This window comes from Poecilia mexicana, unplaced genomic scaffold (genome assembly GCF_051168715.1).
Source record: "Poecilia mexicana isolate PSO_F unplaced genomic scaffold, ASM5116871v1 scaffold_18, whole genome shotgun sequence".
NCBI classification, from domain to species: Eukaryota; Metazoa; Chordata; class Actinopteri; order Cyprinodontiformes; family Poeciliidae; genus Poecilia; species Poecilia mexicana.
This window is the reverse complement of record NW_028263387.1, coordinates 11506131-11531528: the sequence shown is the minus strand read 5'-3', so window position 1 is coordinate 11531528 and position 25398 is coordinate 11506131. Positions and strand designations below refer to the sequence as shown.

General features: G+C 41.0%; 1 protein-coding gene across 2 annotated transcripts in view; it reads right to left on the bottom strand.

Annotated features, from left to right (window-relative positions):
* stim2b (stromal interaction molecule 2b) overlaps positions 1-23766 on the bottom strand; it is a 48065-nt gene extending 24299 nt beyond the window's left edge. The window contains exon 1 of one of the 2 annotated variants that reach the window (XM_088015177.1): positions 22350-23766. In XM_088015177.1, the coding sequence (XP_087871303.1) occupies positions 22350-22476 (127 nt within the window). In that variant the 5' untranslated portion in view covers positions 22477-23766. The remainder of the gene's footprint in view (positions 1-22349) is intronic. The other variant, XM_015011463.2, reaches the window with a different exon arrangement.
* Between the last annotated feature and the right edge of the window lie 1632 nt (positions 23767-25398).

The following is a 25398-nucleotide window of genomic DNA, read 5'->3' as shown; positions in this document are numbered from 1 at the left end:
TTTCTTCTGTTTTTCTTTCGCAGTGCTACAGTCACATGAACCATTTCTACACCAGAACGTTTCCTGACTCTGCAAATTATGCTCATAAACATTGGAGGTTTCTGCACCATCACCTTTAGCCTCACTGACAGCAGATCTGACTGATTCAGTGCACCATCAGTCATGACGTCCAGTAAAATACATGTGTCCAATACATTTTTTATTCATACATCGAGTGTACTGGAAAGGAATAATGCACAAAAATCTAAAAATTATATTTTCTCTAATTACAACAACTCTGTGCTGATCCCGATGCATTTCAGATATTGCAAAATTGTATTAAACTCTTTTCTGTTGTTAAAAGTTCACACATAAAATATAATGGCACATAGCGTGGCCACTGACTTCCTGTGAAATTCCTCTCGATTAAAATCCCGCTTCGCAGACAGTCTGAGCTTTCTCCCATTTACTTGGATTCCTCCTGTAGAATCAGCGAACCGAAGGAGAAGTTGTGAACTTCGATTTTCTGGACTGGTTTAGAATTGCAGTCAGCCTGTAGTTTTCCAAATACTGAATTAACGTCAACAGTCGCGTCGTTCAGCTCGGCGCTTTTCTTTCTGTGATGGAGGATGGCTGTTTACAGCGCAGGCGATTCGCGCTACGCTTCGCTGCGTCGAACCCGTGCGTTACACACGTCACGGCCAAATGAAACATCAGAGTCCACTCCTACAGGAAGCAATCGTTTCTCAGCAGCCACCTTCTATACGAAGCAAAGCGGAGTACAAGGGGCTGGTTTTTATTAGCAGCTCTGCACCTAGAAAAGGACAAAAAGTATATAATCCCCGCAGCCATTAAATAACAGCAGTCAAACAATTGCACACACTCTGTTTGTGCAAGCGTGCAGGATAAATAATATGGGCCACTCCTTGCTCGTTTTAATCCCCCTCTTAAATCCCCACTTATGATGTAAGAGTAAATGTTTGACAGTAAGGCAAATACATTTTGCATTTGACTAAAGAACTCGCCACGTCCCTCCCTCTCACCACAGTCCATGTGCAACTTGGAGGTCAGTCCAGAAAGAAGCCATGTTGTACATGGAGTGTGGCCGGTCATTACCAACAAATATCTGAATAGCCCATACTTTTGCTGGAGGCAGTTGGTCGCATGGAGGTACGAGGAGAATATGCGACAATGGTCAAAATGCTAAAGTATTTTAACATCCAACTGATACAGCATTTTCATCAACATATTAAAGGTTTGGTGGGCTAACTAATGTTAGCAGCTGTTTTATTTGTTCATTCGTTCCTAATTTAGGGGGAAAAGAACAATCAAATTCATTTTAAAAAGAAAAGGAACTGGCACGGGCAAATGACTGAGCTTAGATGAAGCTGTGATCACGTGTCCATGTGAAGACAGATACAGCATATCAGAACTGATTTAAATGTAATGCTATACAGAGGACCTGGTGGAAACATCACGGGTTACTTCCTGGTTGGCTGAAATGACGGGCACCAGCCTTCTCTTTAACAAACCTCTGAGAAACAGGAAGGAGGCGACCACATTATCGCTCTAAACCACAAACAGAGAGCGAAAAAGTTGTACGATGTCAGAAATCCTTTCAGTAAAGTCTTAGTCAAAGAAGCCTGCGTCTGTTTCCAGTCAAAAGGCACCTGAGAACAACTTGCATAATGTATTTGCCTAGATCATCTGGGAAGTTTACATAGTCTGCTGTTTGCATAGCAGCGTGCATATCTATTAGGCTGTTTGGTTATTTAAAGGGACACATAACTTTTTGTTTTTAGGGAGGTGTGGGGGGGTTACAAGCCAGGGCCGAGACACACACACACAGCTGCACATCCTATTGTGAGTCCAAGTTTAACTCTTAAGTGGGTTTTACAGGACTGACAGATTTTGCTTCATTTCTCTCCATATGCTGCTGTTGTGGTGGCATAATTCCTCATGATCCGACTTATCTTCCCACACAGGGAAAAACAAGAAGACAGAAGGAAAAACTGTCAGTCACAGCTGGACTGCCTGCTGTGCGGCTCTGGAAGACGACAGCACAGGCCTTTCCTTCCCAGGAGCCTTACTTATTTTTTTGTATGATTGAGTACGTTTTAGGAACTGCCGTTAGCGCATCAAAGAGGAACAGGAAGTGCCCCTCGCTGACCTCGAGCTCTCCCGGGGAGAAGCACACTTCAAAACAAAACAGCGTAGCCTTAAAGATGACAAATTTGGAAAGCACTGGGTTATTTTTAGTCCCGGCTGTCAGCATGTAAAAAAAAAAAAAAACTCAACAATGGCAGAGGTCTCCCTCGCTCGAGCGGGCGGAAGCGGCGGCGCTCAGACAGACGCACACACGCAGCGCGGCGGCGCGACGCGAGCGGTAGTAAAGCCGTTTGAGTTGCTTTAACTCACAAACGCATGCGGGCCGTCGCAGAGAGGGCAGCAGCTTGGCTTCAAAAGAATCTGATAACAAAAGCATTTAGCTGTCAGCCTCTTCCTTTAAAGTGAAATGCTGCACCTGAAAAGAGGGGGTTTTTTTTCCCTCTTCTTAGCACGATATATGCATGTCATTAACAAGCCTCTGTCTTTGTTCGCACAAGGAGCTGAAGAGAAGGAGACAGGAGGAGAAAACAATGAAGACAAAGTGCTCTGTGGTCTGGGACTTCCTCAGACATGACCCCCGTGACATTTTGTCGACCGTATTTAAACCAACTACTGCTGCAAAACTCTGCTGGCGTCCGAAAATAGATAAAACATCCACCATCCTGGAGCCGTGTCGGGAGAAACGGAAAAGAAGGACCGACGTGTGAAAGAAAGAAAATGAGGCACCTAAAAAAGTATTAAAATTTTTCTTGTTTTGACAACCTGCATTGTTGGGTTTTTAAGTGATAAAACAACCCAAATCCATGCAGAATCATTAAATGGAATGAAAATAATGCAAAAACTAAAAGTGTGGCATTCGTTATTATTTTTGCTCCCTTTAATTGGAGTTCCCCACAAAAAAAAGGAAAAGCGCAGTCAATATTCTGCAAAAGTCATCAAGTGTCCATCTGCAAATCTAGCTGTTCTGTGTCAACTTCATGGGTCTGTCGAAGAACAAAAAGAATCATGAAGACCGAGGAAGACGAGTTTTCAATAAGACGCCACTGGTGATGGAAAGCTAGAGCAAAAAAAAAAAAAGTTGGGGGAAGATGGATGGAGCAAAATACAGAACAATACTGGAGGAATACCTCAAGGAAACTTAAAACTGAGTAGAAATTCATCTCTAGCGGGACAGTGACCCTAAACATGCAGCCGGAGATTCCCTGAAATGGTGTAGAGCAAAGCATAGTTGTGTTAAAACGGCTCAGTCAAAGTCCGTACCTACATCCAGTTGAATGTCTAAGAGATTTTCTTTTGTAAATGCTCTCAGTCCAATCTGAAGAGCTCAAGCCGTTTCCCGAAAAACAACAGGCAAACATTTCAGTCTGAAAATTTGAAGCCGTTCGAGTTACTTTACAGCTTTTCACTTTTTCCAAAACTAAACACTTTGAAGCCGTCCAATGAACTTCCTCCGACTTCCATTTACAAAGAGATGTATCATTTTCAGGTGGCTGTAAATCAACATGTTTTCCCAGCAGTGAGGATTAGAACCGGTCTCGGAGAACAAGCGGACACTTTAAATCAGCTCTCCACAAAGGGAGATCTCTACATGGGACCGAGCTTAGCTCCGATTCCGTCCTCGCTATAACTTGATCTGGGACGAGGAGCCTGATTCAGGGTAAGCGTATATGAGAGGAGGGAGTGTGCGTGGGGGGCAGCGGGGAGTTAAGACAGCAGGATACGGTGGGTTTGATGATCTGTGACTGTGGGGAGCTGAGGCGGCCTCTTTTCACCAGCACACCAGCTTGAGATTTCTCAGGATCCTCTGCTATTTCCTCCTCTTACACACACACACACACACACACACACACACACACACACACACACACACACACACACACACACACACTAACCCCTCTTTCTCCAGTCATTTTTCATTGCAGCATTACCCATCACACAGCAACTATTAATACAGACTTTAAAGTAAATGTTTTTTTTGGCGGCGTTACATCGGCTGGCAGAATCAGAAAGAGGCTCAGACAAGAAATAAATTAATCTTTAACACGTTTATGCAGTAAAACTCTCGACTGGCCAGATATCATCAAAATTTTGAACATAATTGTTTTGTCATTTTGCTGAAACTTAGGTATCCGATTAAAAATAATCAAATTTCTATTTGACAGTATTTAAATTGAGGTGGTAACAATCAAAATGTTTTTTTTTGTTGTTGTTGTTGTTTTTTTTGCGGTAGTAGTTTAGATCATGCTATGCAATGTTTATGCATGTTGTTTTGTTCTTTTTTTTGCGTAAGTACGATTTAAAATGTGATGGTATTATAGATTCAAGGTTATGCTTAAACCCTAACCCTTATGCTGTGAGTATTGTCACACCAGCCTATATGAAACTTATGCTTCCCTAAAATAATTCAGCGGCTCTCAAAACTTAACACACCACTGTTAAAGTTGCAGGTTTTTGAAATTTTATAAAAATGTAACTTATGTGCCATTTAAGAAAAAAGTATAGGGGAAGACTGGTGGATACAAGTGGATGCTTTTGTAGGAGCAACTTTTCCTTCAGGTTAGTCTTTCATCCTTTTTTGAGTTCATCTCTGCCGTCAATCTGATGAAACAGAAACGCAGTTCGGATCTCCTGGTAGGAGTCAGTGAATGCAGCACCGTTACTGCATGGGACTGCGGATAATGAATGTATATTAGGTAATTACAGAGTTGCATTCATGCCATTAACAACGTTTGGTGAAGCTTTGGTTTAGCGCAGCAGGAAAGCAGTTTTATGGCAGGCGCTGAGGTCTGTACAACAGCCAGCTACACTCTTCCACTGCCAAACGCGGCAGCTGCAACCAGATGCAGATTTTTCATTAAAAGCATGCTGGTGGAAATAATGCATTGCTTTCCCTAGTGTCTTTATTGGCTACTTTGTTTGCAGTGAATTAACAAAACATCAACTTGTAAAATTGGCAATATTTATTTTATCTAATGCCAACTGTAACCATCACACGCAGTTTTAATGCGCCTACTCTGACGAAAGCAAGACACTTGATGGTTTGTAAAGAGCTAATTACTCTTGCAAAGGCATGAGGAAGAAGCATTCTGGTTGTCTGGCACGAGGAATGCAAAATATGTTTGCATTCCTGATCCTCAGGGTTTGTTTGCAGGAAATCCCCAGGGTTCACCTTTGGCTCATTAAATTTGAATCAAGATAAGTATTGCTACAGCTGCTGCAGGAGAGTTTAGATAAGCTCAGAGTCCACATTAGCAAGACTCTGAGCTAAGATATAAAAGCTGCCCCAACAGACGTAGGGCAGTTGAGTCTTTTTTATTTTGCCTTCTCTGTGTGTTTTACAAAAGGACCGATTAGGAGAGGGGAGTACAGGTCAGCTCATCTCTGTTACGCAACACGCTCCTTAAACGACATACCGACAGGAACAAGTCGGCCGAGGTTGCTTTGAGGCAAGTCGGGTCCTGCGTGAAGGAACGAGGTGTTTAAGTTTGAAGTAAGATTGAAATTAGTGTATTTTTGCAGAACTGCGACGGAAGCACTTTTTTTTTCGCATCACTCGAGTCATGTGTAACAACCGGATGTTACTACTGGCGGAAAAGACGAAGAAGACAACAGGAAGAGGTGGGAGGACGAACAAACTTATTCACGTGTGACTCTACTTGCGTTTATTTAAGTGAAACACTGCCATTGCAAAATGTTGGGGGTTTTTTTGACTAAATTTTTCAGTTGCAGAATTGTGTCAGCTTTGTTGTGCGCAACAAAATTTTGTGCACATTTGTAACAAACACAGCCAGCAAGTGTCTGTCTATCTAAGCTTTGCTCTGCGCCAACTTTAGGTGATGAAAATGGCTCAGCTTTGGTCAATTTTGATGCAAAAGAGTTAATCTCTTTCAAAATGGTGTACCTCCATACATTTATTATTCTGACAACAAGAGTTTTCTTTGAGCCAAGTAAGGAGCCACAGCACACATTTAAAAGAAAGGCAATTTAGAGTAACACAACAACCAAAACAGGCATTATTTTGGATTGTGGGAGGAAGTTGGAGCACCCAACTTCCTTCCACTGTGTGAACCCGGCTGAGGATGTGATGTCAGAGTGGACCGTCGTACATGCTGCCCATGTGGCAGTCTCATAAGTCAAGCTGACGGGTCAGTATTAAAGGCGGGTAAATAAAGCTTCGGGAGAGTCTACCATTTCAGCTTATCAGCAACCGTTAGTAAGACACAAATATCATCAGCCGCCGGCGAGAGCAGAGGTATGAGAAGGGTGGAAGAGAGGCAGTTAAACAAGATACAGAAAGGGTTTGTTACTCTCGGTTTTCACAAGTTGGTCACAAGAGTGCAATGTTAAAAACAGACCCCGTTTTGAGAAGCGTTCTCCGAAATGAGTCGCTAAAACGGAGACCGAGTCCGACTGGCAACTGGGGACCTTGTCAGACGTGTTTCAGCGCCGATGCTTTACCACCATTCATTTGATGCTGTGCTGACAGATGAGTCTTTAAACCCCTTGTGTTGCAGCCAGGCGTGGCAGGGGAATGCGCTGCAACAAAGTCACCAATGAGCAGCACGCACAAATATATGATTACGCCCGATGAAAAGACAACCACTGCCATCCACAAACACAACTACGGGTTCTTAAAAGACGCCTCGATAAGCCACCTCTGTAGGCTGTATTCAACATGTCTGAACGAACCTTCATCCGCTCTGAAAGACGACAGAATACAGAACATATCGAGCACATAGCACAGGAGGAGGTGGATCAGCTCAGGGATCTGCGGTTGCAGAGACAAACGACTGTGACGTCTTGCCGGCTTACAGGAGCCCACTCCTTTTGAGAAAAATCTCGAGCATCTCAACCAACGGTAATCCCCTGCTTGGGCAACAGCTTGAAACAAGAGGGCAGACGAAGAGGAAGGGCCTCAACATCTCACTTGGTCTGATGAGAAAACTTCCAGAAAAGGAGACGTTCCCTGCTTTCTCTCAGGAATGCCTGAGTAAGAACCAGAACACGGGATGTGCGATGCAGGCCTCAGATGCGAGGAGGAAAGGGCACCGCGAGGCCGAGCAATCATTTAATTAGCTGAACTCGACACGCTCCTATGGACAGGAGGTTAATGGAGTGAGTGTCTGCAGAGAGGCAAAGGAGATAGTTGAAGAAAAGCATGATGGGAGTTCAGTGTGTATGTGCAGTATATATTGTACAAAGACCAGAAACAGTAGAAAATTATTTCTGCTACTGAGCATGCCTCCTAGTTAATCCCAGCTGGGATTATGTGTTCCCCCATCTCTTACGGGGCCCTGAGGGATGGAAAGCTAAAGAGAAGAGGACAAATGTGTCTTTGGATTTCCAGCAGAAACAAAATAAGTTTTTTCAGACACATAAATTAAGGTTAGGATTTCTGAAAAAAAAAGCCCTGCCAAAAGCGTTCACTCACCCTCATGAAATTCAGGTGTTCTACTAAGTTTCATTGCCGCGTGTATAAAAAAACCCAGCAGAACGGGGAAGGCCTCTACAAACGTCTGAGGAAGAGTTGGTTCCAGTCGTGAAATATTCCACAGTTAGAGGCATTAAGAGTGATTGGAAAAGACAGAAACTCAGCCACAAAGTGGTGGATGATGTAAAATTACAGAGCAGGGTCAGCAGATGATGAGGCTTGCAGTGAGCAGAGGTCACCAAGTTTATGCATTCAGTAGGTACAGACCTCCCAACTTCAGATCACTTCAAGAACAGGCCACAGAGAGCTTCGCAGAATGAGTTTCCACTGGCAAGCAGCTACTTTCAAGCCTTTTATCACCAGGTTCAATCCTCAGCATCGGATGTATTAGCCTCTCTGGGCGTTTTCACACCTCATATTCTGGGAGACTCAGTTTGGATTGGGAACCAAAATTGCAACATTTGCTACATTTTCAGCTGGTGCCGTTTGCTTTCACACTGCACTGTGTCAAATGTACCAAACTCTTTAAGCAGCCTGTTCGTACCCTCGCCCAGTGGTGACATTGCACCAAGAACCTCTGAAGGAAACTGTACAAAGGCCTCTGAGCACAACCTCCTGTTCCAACATGAATGCACCAACACATGAAGCAAGCTCTATGAAGACTTGAGAAAGTTGCTGTGTAAAAGCTAGAGAAACCTGCACAAAGTCCTGACTACCTTGGGAGAACTGAAGACTGGACACCATGGGCGTAGGTTTGGGTAGGGACGGTAGGGACATGTCCCGACTAATATTCACGGGATATGAAAAAGTCCCGACCAATTTTTGCCATATTGGCTCAAAGAACGTGGATCTACGATCTTTGATTAGCAGCAACAGGCGGTGCGCGGAACGGAAGCTTCTTAGTTTGACATTTATTATGAGCCTCCGAGACCGTGTCGGAACGGTGCTGTCGGGGGTGTGGGGGGAGGGGGAGTCAGTTGATTCGTCGGACGTTCTTTGATTAGCTGCAAAAGGCGGCGGCTAGCTGGGCACACGCGTCTCCTTCCGAGTCTCCAAGACCATGTCGCCACCAAAAAAGAAAAGGACAGACATTAGAAGTTATTTCGCTACGTCGGCTGTAAGTACAGTGAGTGGACCCATAAGTTAGATATCTATCACGCAACGCATTTGTTGTAAAGTCCGGTGTTTAGTAAGGTCAGCACTGAATGTGAGGTAGAATAGGTCTGTTAATTATGTAATATTTTTTCTTTTTTATTTTATTATTGATTTCTTCTTATCTGCAATTGTGTTTGCTGTATCCAGAGGATATTTCTTTTGATCTTACTTGTAACGTTTGCTGAATTTTGTAAAGGAAAAAGTAAAGTGTTCTTGAACTGATCTGCTGAGTATGACTGTATCTGGTTGTATACACAAGATGTATGATATGGTTATGGTTGGGGGGAGGGGGTTATTAAGCCAATGTGGTTTCCCCCCCTTCTCAAAAATGTTCGGTGCTCTTGGGCATTTCACTGTGCTGCCGGGGGGGGGGGGGGGGGTGTCAAGGTCCCCACCAAAACTTAGACCGAACCTACGCCCTTGCTGGACACCATTAGCCGAGTCCTGCTGTCCAACATGAGTGTCTGACCTCATTGACGTGCTTCTGGAAAAATGGCCGTACATTCCTATAAACACACTCCTAAACCATGAGGAAATCCTGTTTACGAATTTACAGTAAAAGCTGTTGTAGCTGCAAAGAGCACAAGTTTACACAAATGGTATGAACAGCACCTTAAGCTATGCAACACAATTACAGCTAAATGAATACAAAGAGCTGAAAAAGTGTATGTGTGTGTGGGGTCGGGGGGGGGACATTGTTGAGGTATAAATGTATTTATATCTCAACAATCTCAAGGGAATTATTAGAAAAACAAAACACCAAAGACAGGAATCTCAAGTCACACTTTGAACAATATTTCTAGTTGTGAGCAGAAGAGCGGGTTGAGCGACTGAATGAGGCTGAACGCAACAAAAATAAAACGAAACCCTTCCCAGGTGCTTCAAGAAACGATGAGAAGATCCCTTGTCACGCTTTTCATTCGAATTGACTTTTGTGGAAAGGTTACCGAATGCAATTCCTGGGAATTCACACAACGACGGAGCACACCTTGTCCATACAGGTTTTTTTTTTTGTTTTTTTTTACTTCCTCAGATCGCATCAGACTGATTAAGCTGGAAGAAGAGTTCCTGGTGGGAATTTATCACTTAATCGCTGAAGGGATGCAACCTCAGGACTTCAAAGTGTGGCATTAGGTCTATTCTTAGACAAACGGAGGACAATAAACACGTAGGCTGTCTGTCACTCACAGAAAATCTCTTCCACAATCCTTTAATTTGCAAAACAAAATCCTGTCCTCGTTCGGCACATCACGTTTTCCATCTGCAACCGCCTGCTTTAGATCAGTAAACGCCTGAACAGCGAGATAAACTTTTTTCTGCCTTTTGGCAGCATGCTAGTCTGAGGCATGCAGCTTTACGCTTCAGACAAAGTAACTGTCCAAACTCCTGATTTTACAAGTGATTACGTCTGTTGATGATCGGTTAATCAAGTAGGTTCAACGCCTAATCAATTGGTTCCAGTTGACTGATACTTTCAGTCTGAAGTCCTACAGAAACAGCAACATAAACTTAATCTTTTACCTATTGTTTTATTATTTCGTCCTTCATGCACTGTTCTACTCAGAGGGATCCAAAATGTTAGTAGAATGCTAGTAATTGTAATAAATACACATTATAACTGATGATGTGGCAAAAACTTGTGTAAAAGCAGTCAAAAATACAATCCTCCACATCGGTTATTCTTGATTTAGGGTTTCTTTTAATTGATACTTTCACCATTGAATGTTGTAATCATTAAGTTGTATCAAAATCCGAGGTCGAGTCTCTGGAGGGGCCAACAAAGACTTTTATTGGTAGCAAAGAAATGCCAGGAACAAAATGTTCAAACTACCACTGCTACCTTTCAAATTTACGAGGTTTTTGTGCCGAGTTTCTCAGCTGAGAGATTTGTTAACTTACAACGAAATATAGATTTGGTTCTTCTCCAGTATCCTGTGCGTGTCCTTCATCTTCCTGCAAGACCGGATTCTGTCCTACTTTTTTTGTTTTTTGTTTTTTTTCATTGCTGCTTCTAAATTTGGCTGCAAGGATGGAAGAGTAAGAGATGAATTCCAGAAAACCTGCAGGTTAAAATGTAACAAATAGCAGGGGTTGCCATAGTAAGTAATGTGTTTTCCAAATTCTAAACTTCTTTAAAAAATTTAAAAAAAAGGTAAGAGTCTTCCTAATTTTTAATCTTTTCCCTAAAGGGAGCTAAACTGTCAAGTCTATCTGCAGGTTTAAGAAAGGTCTTTTTCTGGAGACAGAGAACACTGACTGCTTTGTTTTTTGTTTGTTTTTTTAATTATTATTTTTCTGTTTTTCAGACCAGTCCTTGTAAATGATCGTTTTCAGAATAAAGCTGCTTGTGTTTACTCCTAGCATATGAATAAGCACACTAACTTACCACACATTTAGTCTTAAATTGTAGTTTTGTGACCTCTTCTGTGTCACCAAAACACTTAAGATCTGTTCCACATGTTAAGTTAAATGCAATATTACAGGTTAACTAGCACAAATATGTTTTTGGACCAACAAGGGTAATTCACAACTCCTATTATTTTTATGGTGTGCTGAAAAACGGGAAAAGTCAAGGTTGAACTAAAAAGAGGCAGTTTTAGAAACATTTTAATTTATAGTTTTTAAAAAAACAACAACAAAAAAAACAAGAAAGAAATTCTAAAAGTAATCAAGGTGATTCATCCTTCAGTTTTTTGTATTTTTTTATTTCCTTTAATTCTATGAAAATACAGTTTTTATTGGTGAAATTTATTTTTAGTATTTTTTTATTGTTTAACCAAGGAGATTGGAACACATCATAACTTTGTGAAAGGCTGCTACTAACGTGTCTAAATATCCCTTTTACATTTGGTTCTTTCCTGGGGGGTTTTTGCTGCGTGTGTTTGTTTTTTGTGGACACACCAGAACTTATGTTTTATTACAAGAACGTTTGATTAATAATTCAGTCACTGACAAGCATCATTAAGGTCTTCCCTCAAAATTTTCAAAACAAACTGTGACATGTAATCAAGTTGGACAATTAGTATTTTGAAAGAACCTTATCATATTTTGAGCAAGACATTTGAAACTCACCACAGTAAATTTTCCTAAAGCAAAGGTTGTAGAGGGTTCCTGTGTTTTTGAGACAATGTGCTTCTTCTGTTGTTTTCATTGTTTTGCTTTGCTTTCCTTTTTGCAAAAATATACCAAATATCTGTGTGTAAAGGACACTATGACGCAGAAAGGGTGGGGGACTATTTGTCCAAAAGCAGCTTTCTAAGAGGCTTAACAACAGTCAGCACTTTATTAAATTACAAAATGGTTAGGCGTCTTTGGCTGAAGAGGAAACCATAATTCAAAGAAAAATTCTTTATGTCTTGGAATAAGTCTGAAGGAATATTGATAAAGACCAATGTAGAAGGTAACGAGGAACCGTAGCCGGTTGGTGGGATAAATTCTCAATTATGGGATCAAAATAAAGCTTAACTACCAATGGAAGGATAACTCGGCTAATTTAGCTGATACAAGGAAAAATAACCTGGGTTCTTGAGAAATGAAAAGAAATTTAAATTTAAAATAAATTTTCTAGTAACCATCAAAAGTTAATATGAAAAGAGAAATAAACTGAGCTTCCTATTTAAATATTTTTCTCTCGGTCTCTCGTCTTGTAAATGACGCTGTTATGAGTACAGGTCAGAGCATGACCGTCAGCGGAGACAGAACCGAGAAGGGACAGCATACCAAAGAAATCCACACCACTCACTGCCCTCCTTACCCGGGCCCACCGCATCACGTGCCCTCTGCCAAGGGAAAGTCCCTGAAATCCGAGGGGGGCCGCTTCTCCGTGCTCACGTCCAGCATTAAAGCTCAAAAATTCACCTGAAAATATGTACATTGCTGAGCAAGAAATGGCAAACGATACAGCGACGACGCCCCTGTAATGGTTTTAGACCTCTGTGAAGGACACAACACTGGTTTCTTCTGGTGTTAAGGTGTGAAGTATTGTCACGGAGGGGAGCCCGCTCTCTCCGTGACCCCTATCCGTCTTTTATCCAGGAGGCATTGAGCCGCCGCTGGGGTTGGCTTCCGTTTCAAGAAGCCGACAAAGGTGAGTTTCTGTGGAGCCTGCAGTAAAACAAAGTCATCTGTCCAATTTATCATCAAGCATAACTGCAAAAAGATCTGGAGTAATTGATCATCCGACCCTTTAAACTGCTGCATAAGGAAACTAAAAATAGAAGAAGTGGCACCTAAAAAGGGATCCAAGACTATTTTCTTTTCTACTCGGCTTTATGCATGTAGATCCGCAACTCTTTACGTCTTTCTACGCCGTTGCTGGTAACGGAGGGCTCACCCAGCTTGTGTGCTGCCAGCTGGGGACATCAACACCTTAAAATGAGCGGCACAGGAACAACAATAGACCCCGTTCCTCTGGGGAGGTGTGAGGGCAGCCTCTGCTACTGTAAGGCTGCCACTCACAGCAGGAAACGGTTTACAGCGGAGCACACTGACCTACATCTCCAGCTGAAACAGTGAATCAGCTCTTTGGCTGCACAGGGGGGCCTCTGCTTATGGACGCATTATCTGAAACACCTGTTGTGTGCCTGTTAGATTCAGGAATGTACAATGTGTTTTCCATTTAAGGTCTTTTATCAAACACGTACCGGACAAGAACTGGAGATCCGAAATAAACCTTAAAATTGCGATAAGTGGATCTCAATACAACAATTTGCCGCTCCACCAACTCTCAGCACTCTCTTTGGATGTGATCTTGATCACAGAAACACAATCCTATGGAGGTAAAAACAACTTTGCGTCACTTGTAGATCAGTTTGTCACCATGGCGACGGACCTCAGGAACAATAATGAGCATCCTGGATCCACAGAGGCAATGCTAGCCACAAGGACATGGGGGAGTATTTTGAAAACTTCCTCCACTTGTTAATAGGGTAGATAAAGGGACTTAAGAACTTGGCATGAGAAGTAACACAGCGATAAGGTATCCAGAAACAGCTGTGTTTTGAATGCAGTCATTTAAAAGTTAATGCCATTCGTGTAAAAATGTTATTTTAAACTATTTCAGTTGTTTTTATCCAAAGTTTGCTTCCTGTGTGAACTTGCTCTGCCACCATTCCTACGAGGTAGGAATGTGCAAAAAACTTTGCCAATATTTGCAGTTTCCATTAAACATGAAACGTAACTGAAATCACACGTGAATATGTTTGTGTTCACACAATGTCATTAACAAACATGCCATGCCATTATCCTCCTACCAATTCCTTCTTTATCTTTTCCACCGGTAGTAACATTTGCTTTTGATCACAAGCCAAATAAAGTGTTTCTATTTCAGTTTTACAAAATACACTAATTTTGATGCAGCCAAAAAAAGAAAAACGTCTCATCCTAGCGCAAAAACAGTTTTCTTTTTAAACTGCCGCGTTTCCATTAAGCAAATTTATTTTTATAATCCCAATTTACGCAATTACGTAGTCAAAGAAAATACAGCAAGAAAATCAGGACTCTCTTGAGCAAAAAATAATATGTATTTGGCTTTGTTATGACGAATTAGCTGCTACCATAGAAGAAATAGAAATATTACAAAAAAAAAAAAAAAAACTATGTGGTGCAAAACAAATAGCCATGTAAACCTCCAGCACCATCATGATTGTTTTTGTCTGTGACAGAGGAGGCTCTTTTCATTGCTGCTATATATTTAGGCAGCTGCATCAAGATCAGTGACTTATAAGCTCCAAACAGTGATAAAAAAGGCCGCGTGTTTGTGATTTCTCTGGAGCCTGCAGAGCTGACTGTGCACAGTGGAATGATGCACAAGGTACCCGACGTAATGAAGAATAACACATTGTATACAACACTAAGATTAGCAGAGTGTGCTCCATCAGAGACCTCTGCAGTTCTGCATTAATAAAGACTAGTACAGGTGGTTCCACCTAAACATAGCTGTAACTATTCCTAGACTTACTGGATTGCCGTTATCTCGTACTAGTCTCCATTTATGTATTCAAAGTTAATACTGCCATAAACTTTGTGTTCCCTCAGTTTTTGTCTCTCTCATAGAAAATCTTCCTATTTCAGTAGTTTGGTGTCTTTTTCCCGGACGGAGACATTAATGGAGATATTGCTGTCATTAACATTTTCTTAGGAACGGTTTTCCTAACTTTCTGTGTCTAATTGAGTTTTCATTTAGTTTTCATTTAGACTCTGTCTGTGGAAAACAACTCTGTCTGTTTTCCACGGACAGAGCTGGTGACCAAGGTGTTGTTCCCATTGAGTTAGTGGACCATTAGCTTTTGTTCCCATAGGAAGCTCGCCTGGTTATCTCTGTTTTTAGCTGGGGGTTTTTATACTGATTCACTTACAAAGCGACTGCTGCCTATGCGTGCATATTAAAGGTTTTCTAAATGTGGTTTCATCTGTTTTATAGATGGACAGAGTAACTACTACCAATAACTATGAGTACTACTCATTTGTTTTTCTCATAGATGGTACCACTAACTCAGTGTTTGTGTCCTCTATTGTCACCACAAACTTGCTTACATTGGGAATTTTTGAATCTGACTGTATTGCATTTTTTGGACTGGATTGAATTATGTGCAATTGCATCTAAATCAGTTTATTGAATTGGAATAAATTGGATTGATTTTGAAATAGTTATTGATCAAATTGTATTTTATATTGTTGGATGTGAATTGGATATTTTGCCTTATAAAGTGTTCAGAGGTTATTCTTTTTATTATTTTTTTTTCAGGGAGTTTAAGTGATTTGCGAAAAAGCCAAAGGGTGGGTGCAAACTTTTCTCATGAGTAAAGAAAAAGGACATGGCGTGTCGAGAGCGAGGACATTATGAAACGTTCACATTGACACTGTGACCCCGGGCCAAACCAAAATTTTTCTCTTAAGACTCCAGCTCATCCTGTCTTTCCTCAAGTGTGCGCGTGTGTCAGATTGATAGAACGAAAGGCTGGCCGACGGCAGCATGCAAATTCCTCCGCTCCCAGCAGAACTTAAGCAAGCAGTCAGAAGATAAGCAAATGTTGAACCTCCCTTCCAAACAAATCCCTTTATTAATGCAATCAGTGAGCCCTGAGATAATAAGAGTCACCTCCAATTAATCTCAAAACACAAAAAAAAGACAGATTGACTTTGTCCAAAAGTTTGACCGAGCTACAGATGCTGAAGGAATGCAAGCTGCATGTGTTTATTCTGATGCACAGCAGCCACTTACCGCATACTAAGATTTCATAACGCGTCTGCCTGTAACCAAGACAACTATCAACCCGCCGGCTCATCACATCGCAACCAAAGGGAAGCGCAATGTTTGTCGAAACGCCAAACAAGAAGATTAAAGTGGGAGAGGTCACATTTGTACAAAACAGACACCTCCCTGTTGTCTGTCTCAAAAATGCTCCTCCACTTGCTCCTTCACATCACCACCGTGATTTATGATGTACAAAAAAACACACACAGAGTGATATACTGTGGTCCCGAAGGTGCATTCCCAGTAAAGCAGAAACTGTAAAATGTTGATAAAATTCACAGTGAGGAACACGGGCTGTCAGATGCTTCAAGGAGACAATAAAATACATTTGCAACCTAGTGAAAAACATCTCCCCAACTTTGGTTTTCAGTCCAAACCACAAAAAACCAAGACGAGCAACAAATCCAGCATGTCCTCTAATGAATTTCAGATTAATCTTGTAATTATGCTTGTTTGGACTAAACCAACGGAGAGGAGAAGAGGAGAGGGACTAAAAGTTATCAATTATTTCCACATTTCTTTGTAGTTTGTAGGCTTAACAATTTATAATAAGAGGTAACAGATACATTATCAATCAGTCGGACTGTAGGGACTTATGACTTTTTTGAAGCAAAAAAAGAGGTAATTCTGCCTCCACGACGTAGTCCGGTAGGCACTGTTCGACTGGGGACCAAGGTTGAAATGTTTGTTAAATTTTTAGCTAGCGCGATACACTTTCATGCCGCGCTACATCAAACAATCCAAACCCTTTGAAAAATGTGTTACTATCTTGGCAGTGCTGGTGCTGCACCAGGAACCACTCAAGGAAACAACACGAAAAACCTCAAAGTAAGACATTGAGTCCAACTTCCTTCTTCACAAAGTGTAAACAATGGAGCGGTGCCAAGATTTTAACTGATGTAGGATTTCACTTTTGCATTTGGTAAAAGAGCACAAGCTAGTTCTCCAAGTAGCACAAAACACTCACATTTGTTTTGGTTGTATTTACCCAGAATGCCCTGTGCTGTAGTCAGTTTCCTGCTTCTGAAGCACTCTCAAATTCTGACAGTGGTCAAAAATAAGTAAGCTAAATGCAGGTAGATTGCTAGAATAAAAACCGTATATTTTATCACCGAATTTCTGAAAGACTTTTTCCATAATAGTGGGAGTGTATGTTTAGAATTGAGTCAGTATGTTTAACTTTATCTTGTCTGGATTAAGTAACACGCAAGAGTCACACCAGTGCGCCTAATCCTTGCTTTTAAAACAAAGTGCACCTGTATTTTACATAATCATTTGCATGGCATCTATGTCCATCATGGCTGAAAGTAAACCTCTGGCCAGGACAGTATGTACTCAAAGATTTAGCATTAAATTTCTAAGCTTAAAGTCAACATTTCCATTTCGAAACATCTGCAGTTATCCCTCCAGTAACCGGTTGTGTTCAACCCGTGCCCGGATCTTTGAACATCCCAAATCGCAGGGGGGATATACCTGACCCACCTACAGTTTCACCGCCTTGCTGCTCCCAGCAGGCTAAATGGCAGCTTTGAAGCCTGAGAGGATTGGATAAGAGCAGCCTTCATCTCTGAGCTCGATTAAAAAGTCAAAAATCTGCAGGCCTTCCAAATGAATTTTTATACCGCAAATATATAAAAAAATGTGAATTAGATCATTACTATTCTCTGTTGTTTGTATCTTGTCATCGTCATTGGCAGGGAAATGCTTTCTGAAAGGGACACATTTTACAAGGGTAAAGAGAAGAAGAGTGAAATGTATTGACGACTTCACTAACAGATGACTTAAGTAATGACTATAACTGCTTTACTGTTCTAAGGTCTTGCTTAATAGTTATAAAGTCCAGCCTTTTAATGGAAAACCCCCAAAACCATCCGGACCCTTTGAAAATCTGAGAGCAACTGAAACACATTAGATTGTAAGGAGACCTCTGCACGAACACACTCAAACAGAGACTTGTGTTTTCTTAGCCTGACACCAGGGCATCTGACCTTTCCAGGGAGCCGTGTGGGAAACGGCTAACACTGCGGTCATGTTTACTGACATTGTATTAAATCACTGCCATCTCCTCCGCTGCGTGCTGGAGGAGAGAGGGTCGCCGCCAGCTCCTGGGCCGCTCTCACGCTGGAAAAGGCAGAGCACGTCTCTGCCTTATTAATCAATAAACCGAATGTATCCTGGGTTAATTTTCAGCGACTGGATTCACACTTGTAAAGACACGGTCCTGAATGTTTACCAGCTGCCTCAGATGAGGTTTATTACCTTCTCCTGCAGCTCTGCCACACGTGGGTGGGACGTATTGGGTGGATATGCATATTTAAACGAATTTAAGGCTAAACATTTGTCAGGCTGCTTGTGAAGCTAGCAGCCTGGCACCTGGGCACATATTGGTCTACATAAACAGCTCACAAAAGAAGAGGAGTCAAGCAGAGGATAGAATACGAAACTAGGGTTTCACTTTGGATTTATCTAAGACTAACATTGAAGAGGGAAACTAATATTTGCATCAGTGAAGCATCTTTAAAAAGAAAACTCCGCTTGCAGCTGTACAAAATTTCATGTGTGGACAGTTAACGTGTACAGGAAGCATAAAAAAGAAAGAACAGATAAATAAATATACCAAAGACAGCTAAACTACAACCTCTGATGAAGATCGAGTTCTATGATGATAACAATCATCATAGAACTCAAAGCCTTACCTGACTTACACAAAAGACTATTTAAATGCAACTTGGGGAAATCTGCTAAGCGTGCTCCATCATTTTGTTAGTCATAACAGCACCTATAGCAGCAATACCTTGTCATAATCCTTTTCTGTATGACTTTATAAATCTCTTCCATCTCTATGACAACATAGCCTCGAGCCAATTTGGTTTGAGAGTGTACATTAATGCACGACCACCGTGGCATTTCCGACAGGTTAAGGTCTGGACTTTGGCTGGGCCACCTGAAGCTACCTCACTTCACGGCAAGGTGCTCATTGCTCCACCACCGGGCATTGCGGTTTTTATGAGGCACTTATGCTGATATGCTGTGTTTGGCCTCCAAACATCTACAATGTGGTCTTATATATCCAAGGACTCCTTATCAAATCTAAAGCGGATGTTTTCTCCTGCCAACTCTTCAAAACAAGCCATACATGTTCATTGTCTTTTCTGGATGTCATGCAATGCAACATTTAACACGCTAAATGAGGCCTACAGAAGCTGAAATTGAGCTCTTGGGTTATTTGGAATTTCTCTTAACATTAGATAATAACCATGTGGTAAATTTGTTTAAATTTGTGGGATATTCACTCCAGGGAAAGATGGGAAACTGTTCAATGTTTACGTGCCACTAATATTTGTTACCAGAGAATGGTTTTTAAATTGTTTGAAAATTACCTCGAAACCCTTCCTCTTGTTTATTAGAGGTTTTTATTTTTTTAGTTTTTTTTAACAAAAAAAGAAAGACAGTTGAATTAGCATGAGAGAGACAGTCTTGGGGGAAAAATTGGCCCTATGTGGCTGTTTTTTTCAAACAGTGCTCTAAAGGTAAAAACCTAAACCGTTTATACATCCAAGATATGTGGGGTATGCAGAGATGTTAGCTGCCCTTTTCCTGACCTTAGACCTTTACGAGTCCTGAAAGGGTGGAGGTCAACCCTGATGATTCTCTCTGCAGACCTAACTGATCGTTGTCGGACCTGTCCTGTCAAAGTAACTCAACTCCTGCTTTTAGAAAGAGCGGTCACAATTGTCGATCAACTTGATTAAGAGAACTGGGCTTCTAGAATCCCTTCTAGAAAATTACGGCAAACGGGGTATACTTAGGGTTTATTTATTGTTTTTTCTTCATTAATGCGTTGACCATCATAAACATTTTCTTTTCCTCATGACCGGACAAAATCATCATAAAAAGTTAACATTTATTAAGGCCATAAAATATAAAAGAAACTAACTACACAAAGTACAAAAAGTACAAGACGACGTGGTTGAAAGCTGCCGTAATATTCTAATAAGTTGATTAAAAGAAATACATTGTGGCTTCCAGAATCCCTAATGTGCACCAGAGCATATTCACATCTTTGGATAAGACTTAAAAGAACAGCAGAACGCTTTTGGACGTCAAACAGCCATGCTTCACACTGAGGTAAGATCAGGTCTAAGTCTCGGTACAGCAGTTAGAAAGTACCCTGGCTGTTTTTGAGTTACTACCAGCGACACATTTTGTTCGGCTCCGATAAATTTGTGATAAAGTGGAGGACGAAAACACAAATGACCCATTTCTAGAGCAGGATTTTGTGGCTGAGTATTTGCCAGCAGGGCAACATCAGCTTCCTGGACTTTTTCCTGGTCACATGGCAACAGAGTCTGTGAAAAGAAACTGTTTCCTCAAAGAAGACAAAACTGTGATGTGAACAAAGTGTCTGGAGAAGGAGAAGACGGACTCGGTGTACAACATGCAGCCGTCACAAACTACAACAATCCTCCGTGGTTCCAGGTTATATCAGGTGTACTCCAGTATTGTCTAGCTCTTTAAAGGTCATCTTTAAGGTCAGACATCCAATAAAAACTACGCCCGTTAGTAAGTCAACACTTGCTCACTCTTTAGGCTGGGCCATCGATGTGAAGTGTCGCTTTTTTTTAGGCCTGAATGATTCATAGACTACTGTTAAGTGATTAATTTAAGAAAAAAGGGCATTTTGTGAAAAAATCTTGAGAACATAAAAGCATCTTGTGTCTAAAAAAGTCTTTTGAAGTCAGAGAAACTGTGTAGCGTAGCACAAAGCTAAAACAAATGGATGCGACTGACTTCTTGAAAGCTAAAAAAATAAAAAATTTAAAAAAAAAAGGTTGTGGAATGTTCATTTGCTTTCTGCCTGACACTATAACTGAAAACGCTGCTTATTTAACAACTAAAGTGGTTGTATTTTCACTACTGTATGTGTGGATCAGAGAAAACCCTTAACAAATTCAATACACTTTAGCACCCAATTCTTGTTTAATGACTACAATTTTGTGTTGTGTGATTCTTCTTGGGAAATAAACCCAAAGATGAATATATTTATGCCCTTGATGAGCATATGTAAACCTCTGACTGGAATATTAAATAAAGCCAAATGAATAAATAAAGGGAAAGACAGCTGGAGCACATATTAGTGTCCCAAAAGTATTGTACATATCCTTTATGACACAAAGTAACACATAAGTTGGCGTCTGTATTTAACCCTGCCAGTTAAGGCACAGTGTGAAGAGCTGTTCAGTCTGTTCAATCAATAAAGCCTAGTTAAAGACGGATGCAAATGGATAGAAAATAGTGCTCTCATTAGTTTATGTCGATACTGCAGTTAAAAGGGGGTGAAGAAGGGTGAGCGAGTTCATCTGAGGCTTTAACGATCAAGAACATACAATGACTTCCTAACGTATTCACACTTTGTCCCTGCTGTTAACTTTAATGTGTTGCAACAAGAATTTTCTGAGAGCTCAACACAGTCTATTGTACAACTGTACAAGCTTTGAAAATCTGGAGGCTTGAAACTTTGCTTAAATAGTTTTTTTGGGGGGGGGCGTGGGGGGGGGGGTTGCCACAAAGTGGTAACGTCAGTCAGACCTGAAGGAGAGCATCAATTTTAAAGCCATAACACAGATTCTCAATTGGATCTAGATCTGGATGTTGACTGGATCATTCTAACAAATGAATGTGCTTCCATCTAAACATCGTAGCTCTGGCTGTATATTTATTAGAGTTGTTGTTGTTGTGTTGGTAGTAGGCGAGCCCAGGTTTTCTCCAGCATTCTCCTGTATTCATCCATTTTCCCCATCAATTTAACCTTGTTTCCCTATTTAAAACTAGCATCCCTAGGGAATAATCCTGCCACCACCATGTTTTACAATAGGGATGGTGTTATTACGGTGTTAGTGTGCAGTGTTAATAACATTTAATTCTGCTCTCACCTTCTTAGAGTGTGCATCCACTTTCAAATATCTATTTCTTTGTGCTGCTTCTGTCAGATCCGATTCAAAAACAACACGAAAAGGTTTGTGGCTGTGAGGGAACAAAATGTAAAAAAAAAAAAAAATAGAAGGCGAAAGGGTTGTGAATACTTTTACAAAGTAATGCGTGTAAACACAGGATGATTTCCCTGACGTGCTTGATGAATAAAGTCAATACCCTTGCATTTAAAGATTCTGCAGCCTGCATTTTAGTCATGTCATGCATTCCTCAGCAACGTACAGGAGGGGTAAAAAAAAATGCATCACTCTCCATCAATGCGCAGGGCTTTCCTCGGCTTTCCCCGAGAAAACCACTGGGGACCAGAGGGAAACGAGGAGGAGGAGGGGAAGAGGAGGCTGTGTGTTCGGTGGGGGTAAATCCTGCACGCATATTCAATATATATATATATTTTTAAAAAATTACAGGCACCCAGCGGGTTGATCTTACCTGTGATGGCTACATTTGCAGCATCAGACGAGTGGCTTGGCAGATCATTCGAGTAGGAGCACTCCGAGCCCAGTACCGCATAGATGACGAGTCCACGTAGCAATACATTTACTACCATATAACTCATGGTGGAAATTAGGACGGGAAAATGAGGGAATTCGTATCCTGCGAGGGGTTAATTAATTGCAAAACACACAGCAGTTAGCAGCCTTAATGTAAAGATAAATATTTTTTTTTAAATCAGAATAATTATAACTGGAAAATAAATGCCGTGTCACGAAAAAAAATAGACACCTGTAATAAGGGGAAAGCTAGTTAACAGGAAATATTAATTGAAGGTGGGTCAAAAAGGGGAGCTAAGAGGTGCTTCTAATGGTTTCACAGGCTGTTTAAGAGGGGGGCCACCCCATGGCTAATTTTATACATTTAAAAATGTGTATTAGCTTACAAAATCACATGAAGCCTGTAGGAGAGAGCACTCAATAACTACGACGTTTAAAAAAAAAACAAAATAAAATAAGCAACGCACAAGTAGCGTTTTTTAAACCGCGGGGCTACAATTAGCGCAAAAAAAAAAAAAAAAAAAAAGTGGCGATTTAAATCCTTAGGTTAGAGCTGTGAGTGGGAAGAAAAACAGTCCGTGTACTTCCACGTACAGTAGTGTACAAACACCGGCATATTCCGCCTCTTCACGTCGAACAAGAAAAACAACAACAACAAAAAAATCCCGGTTGCATCAAATATTATCCATTTCTCCGCTCCTCCTCTCCGTGTAGTCCTTCTCCGAGCTGGATATCGGCCGCACACGACATCCGCCTACTTCCCGAATGAAGTTTTTAAAGTCAGCTCTTCATGGCTCTCCGTGATACAGTATCCTCCCGTCATGTTATCAGCTGCTGCTGCTCGCTACGCTTCGCCTCGCCGGCTGGCTGATGGGGACCAGCGGGAGAAGGAAGTCGGTATGCAAAGCGGCTTGACGTGACGAAAAGGACAGGGAGGGGTGAGGACGGGTGAGGAACTGTAGTTTGCCTCCAAATGCCCTCGCGTGCGGGACACCATCTGATCAGGAGAGACCTTTTTCTGGGAGTGTTTGTACCTGTATGGAGGTAAATTCAGAGCGCTATCGACTCCCTGTTACGCCGGGGATTTAAGCTAATGTTGCCTCGTGGGTTTACTTTAGCCACACCACGTAAGAACCCCCGGAAGCCTCCAGAAACTTAGCGTGGTGTCTTCTTCCACAGTGAAGTGGAGGATGAGCACGTTTTTTAGCCGCCTCATTGTTCTCCTCCGTCGGCCCATCCAAGTTTTCCTCCCCCGACCGAGGGATCCCATTGGCTGGTCTGCCCCGACATGGCAGCGTCTGATTGGTTGCTTCCAACAGCACAGTCTTCTGTCTGTTTTTGAAGATGCTCCGCGCGGAAAACAAAGGGACGTTGTTGCTATTGATGGTCAGCGCAGGGTTTATGGATAAGACCTTTATAGCAGCCTTGAAACATCGTACATAAGCCTCATGATACAATTCATGATTCAGATAACATTAGAATAAAATGCAGAACGATGTTATGATTCTGACATCCCTAAAACAGTTACATAATGTGCAAGTAAAATGGCCAAACTTCGACTGTCTTCAGTTTATCAGAAATCAAGAGGTCCAAGATTAGGAACACCAGGATCAGGGGATCCAAACATTTTGTAACTTGTCAACTCAAGAGTATTCACACAGGCAAATAGATTTCTTTGCAGGAGAGAAAAGTGTAAATCATGGTAAATCCAAAACTTTAAAATGGTGCATGTTTCCCTTATTGACAGAAAGAGAAATTTGTATTATTCAGGTGCAGCACAAAATCAGTCTAGATGTTCTTTCTTCGTCAATCATTTGAGGGGTCTCCTAGAAATCCCAAAATTATTCATACCTCTGAAATATAGGTGTAAAGTCCTCTTTAAATTTTACCAAGATGTTTCCTGTGTCTGGAAGTAGTAATGGCGTTTTGGAGCGACATGGCCAAGTCCCAATTTGAATCTAATAGGCAATCTGTGGAGGGAGATCAAATATAAGGGTGATGGCAAAGAGGTCTTCCAATTTCAAATATAAATTGTCAAAATAAATAAACATGTAAAAAGCTGGTAAGCAGTTATTAAAAAGGTTTGATTATTGCAGTTTTTTCCCCATATTGATAAGCGTGTAAAACAATCTTAACCTGCCATTTTTAATTAAGTGTAAATAAAAAAACACTCCCTTTCAATAGTTAAAAATAGATATATCGTACTTTTTTCCATCAGAAAAAAAAAATCTAATAATTTTGCAGATTTTTAAGAAAAAGGACAAAGGACAAGGCTCTTGGTTTAGCAAATATTCTCCAAGGACTGAACATGATCTATCAAAAGCAGTTATCAAAAACATTTTTGACAGCATCTTGAATGGCCAAGTGGGGAGTGAAGGCAGGCCTGTGCCATCTGATCCAACAGATAAGCTAATTTATCTTGGGTCAGGGATGTTCTGGAAGCAAAAGGGGGGAATAATGTGCCTAAATTTACAAAAATCTGAGTGAACTGAAGTTCTGAAGGCTTTTCTTTTTTCAACATGTGTGCAGGTCTGCGTACTGACTACAAAGCCCTCCGTTTACATTGTGTCACTTTTGTTGCGTGGCGTGCTGTTCTGAAGCAGGATACTCCAGAGGAATGGTGTGTACTGGTCTGTAATTCCGTAAATTACGGAATTAGCTAAAAAATTTGCTATTTTGATGCTAATTTGAAGTAAAACTATTTCCCTTCTTACAGACATTTTGATCATTTTGACTTTTTTTCTTTTTTAAATCAAGCATTAGACAAAGTTAACCAAAGTAAATGCAAAATGCAGTTCTGAAATTATTTCAAAAAGAGTTGAAATAATCTGAAGTTGACATACACTGACTAAAAAAAAAACAGATGCACATAGTAGTTAAATTAGATCACACTTTTCTCCTTTTTAGGTCAGTGTTAGATAATGGATGGATGATAAATGACAAAAAACTTAGCAAGAAGGGTTTTTTAAAATATTTTTTATAATTTT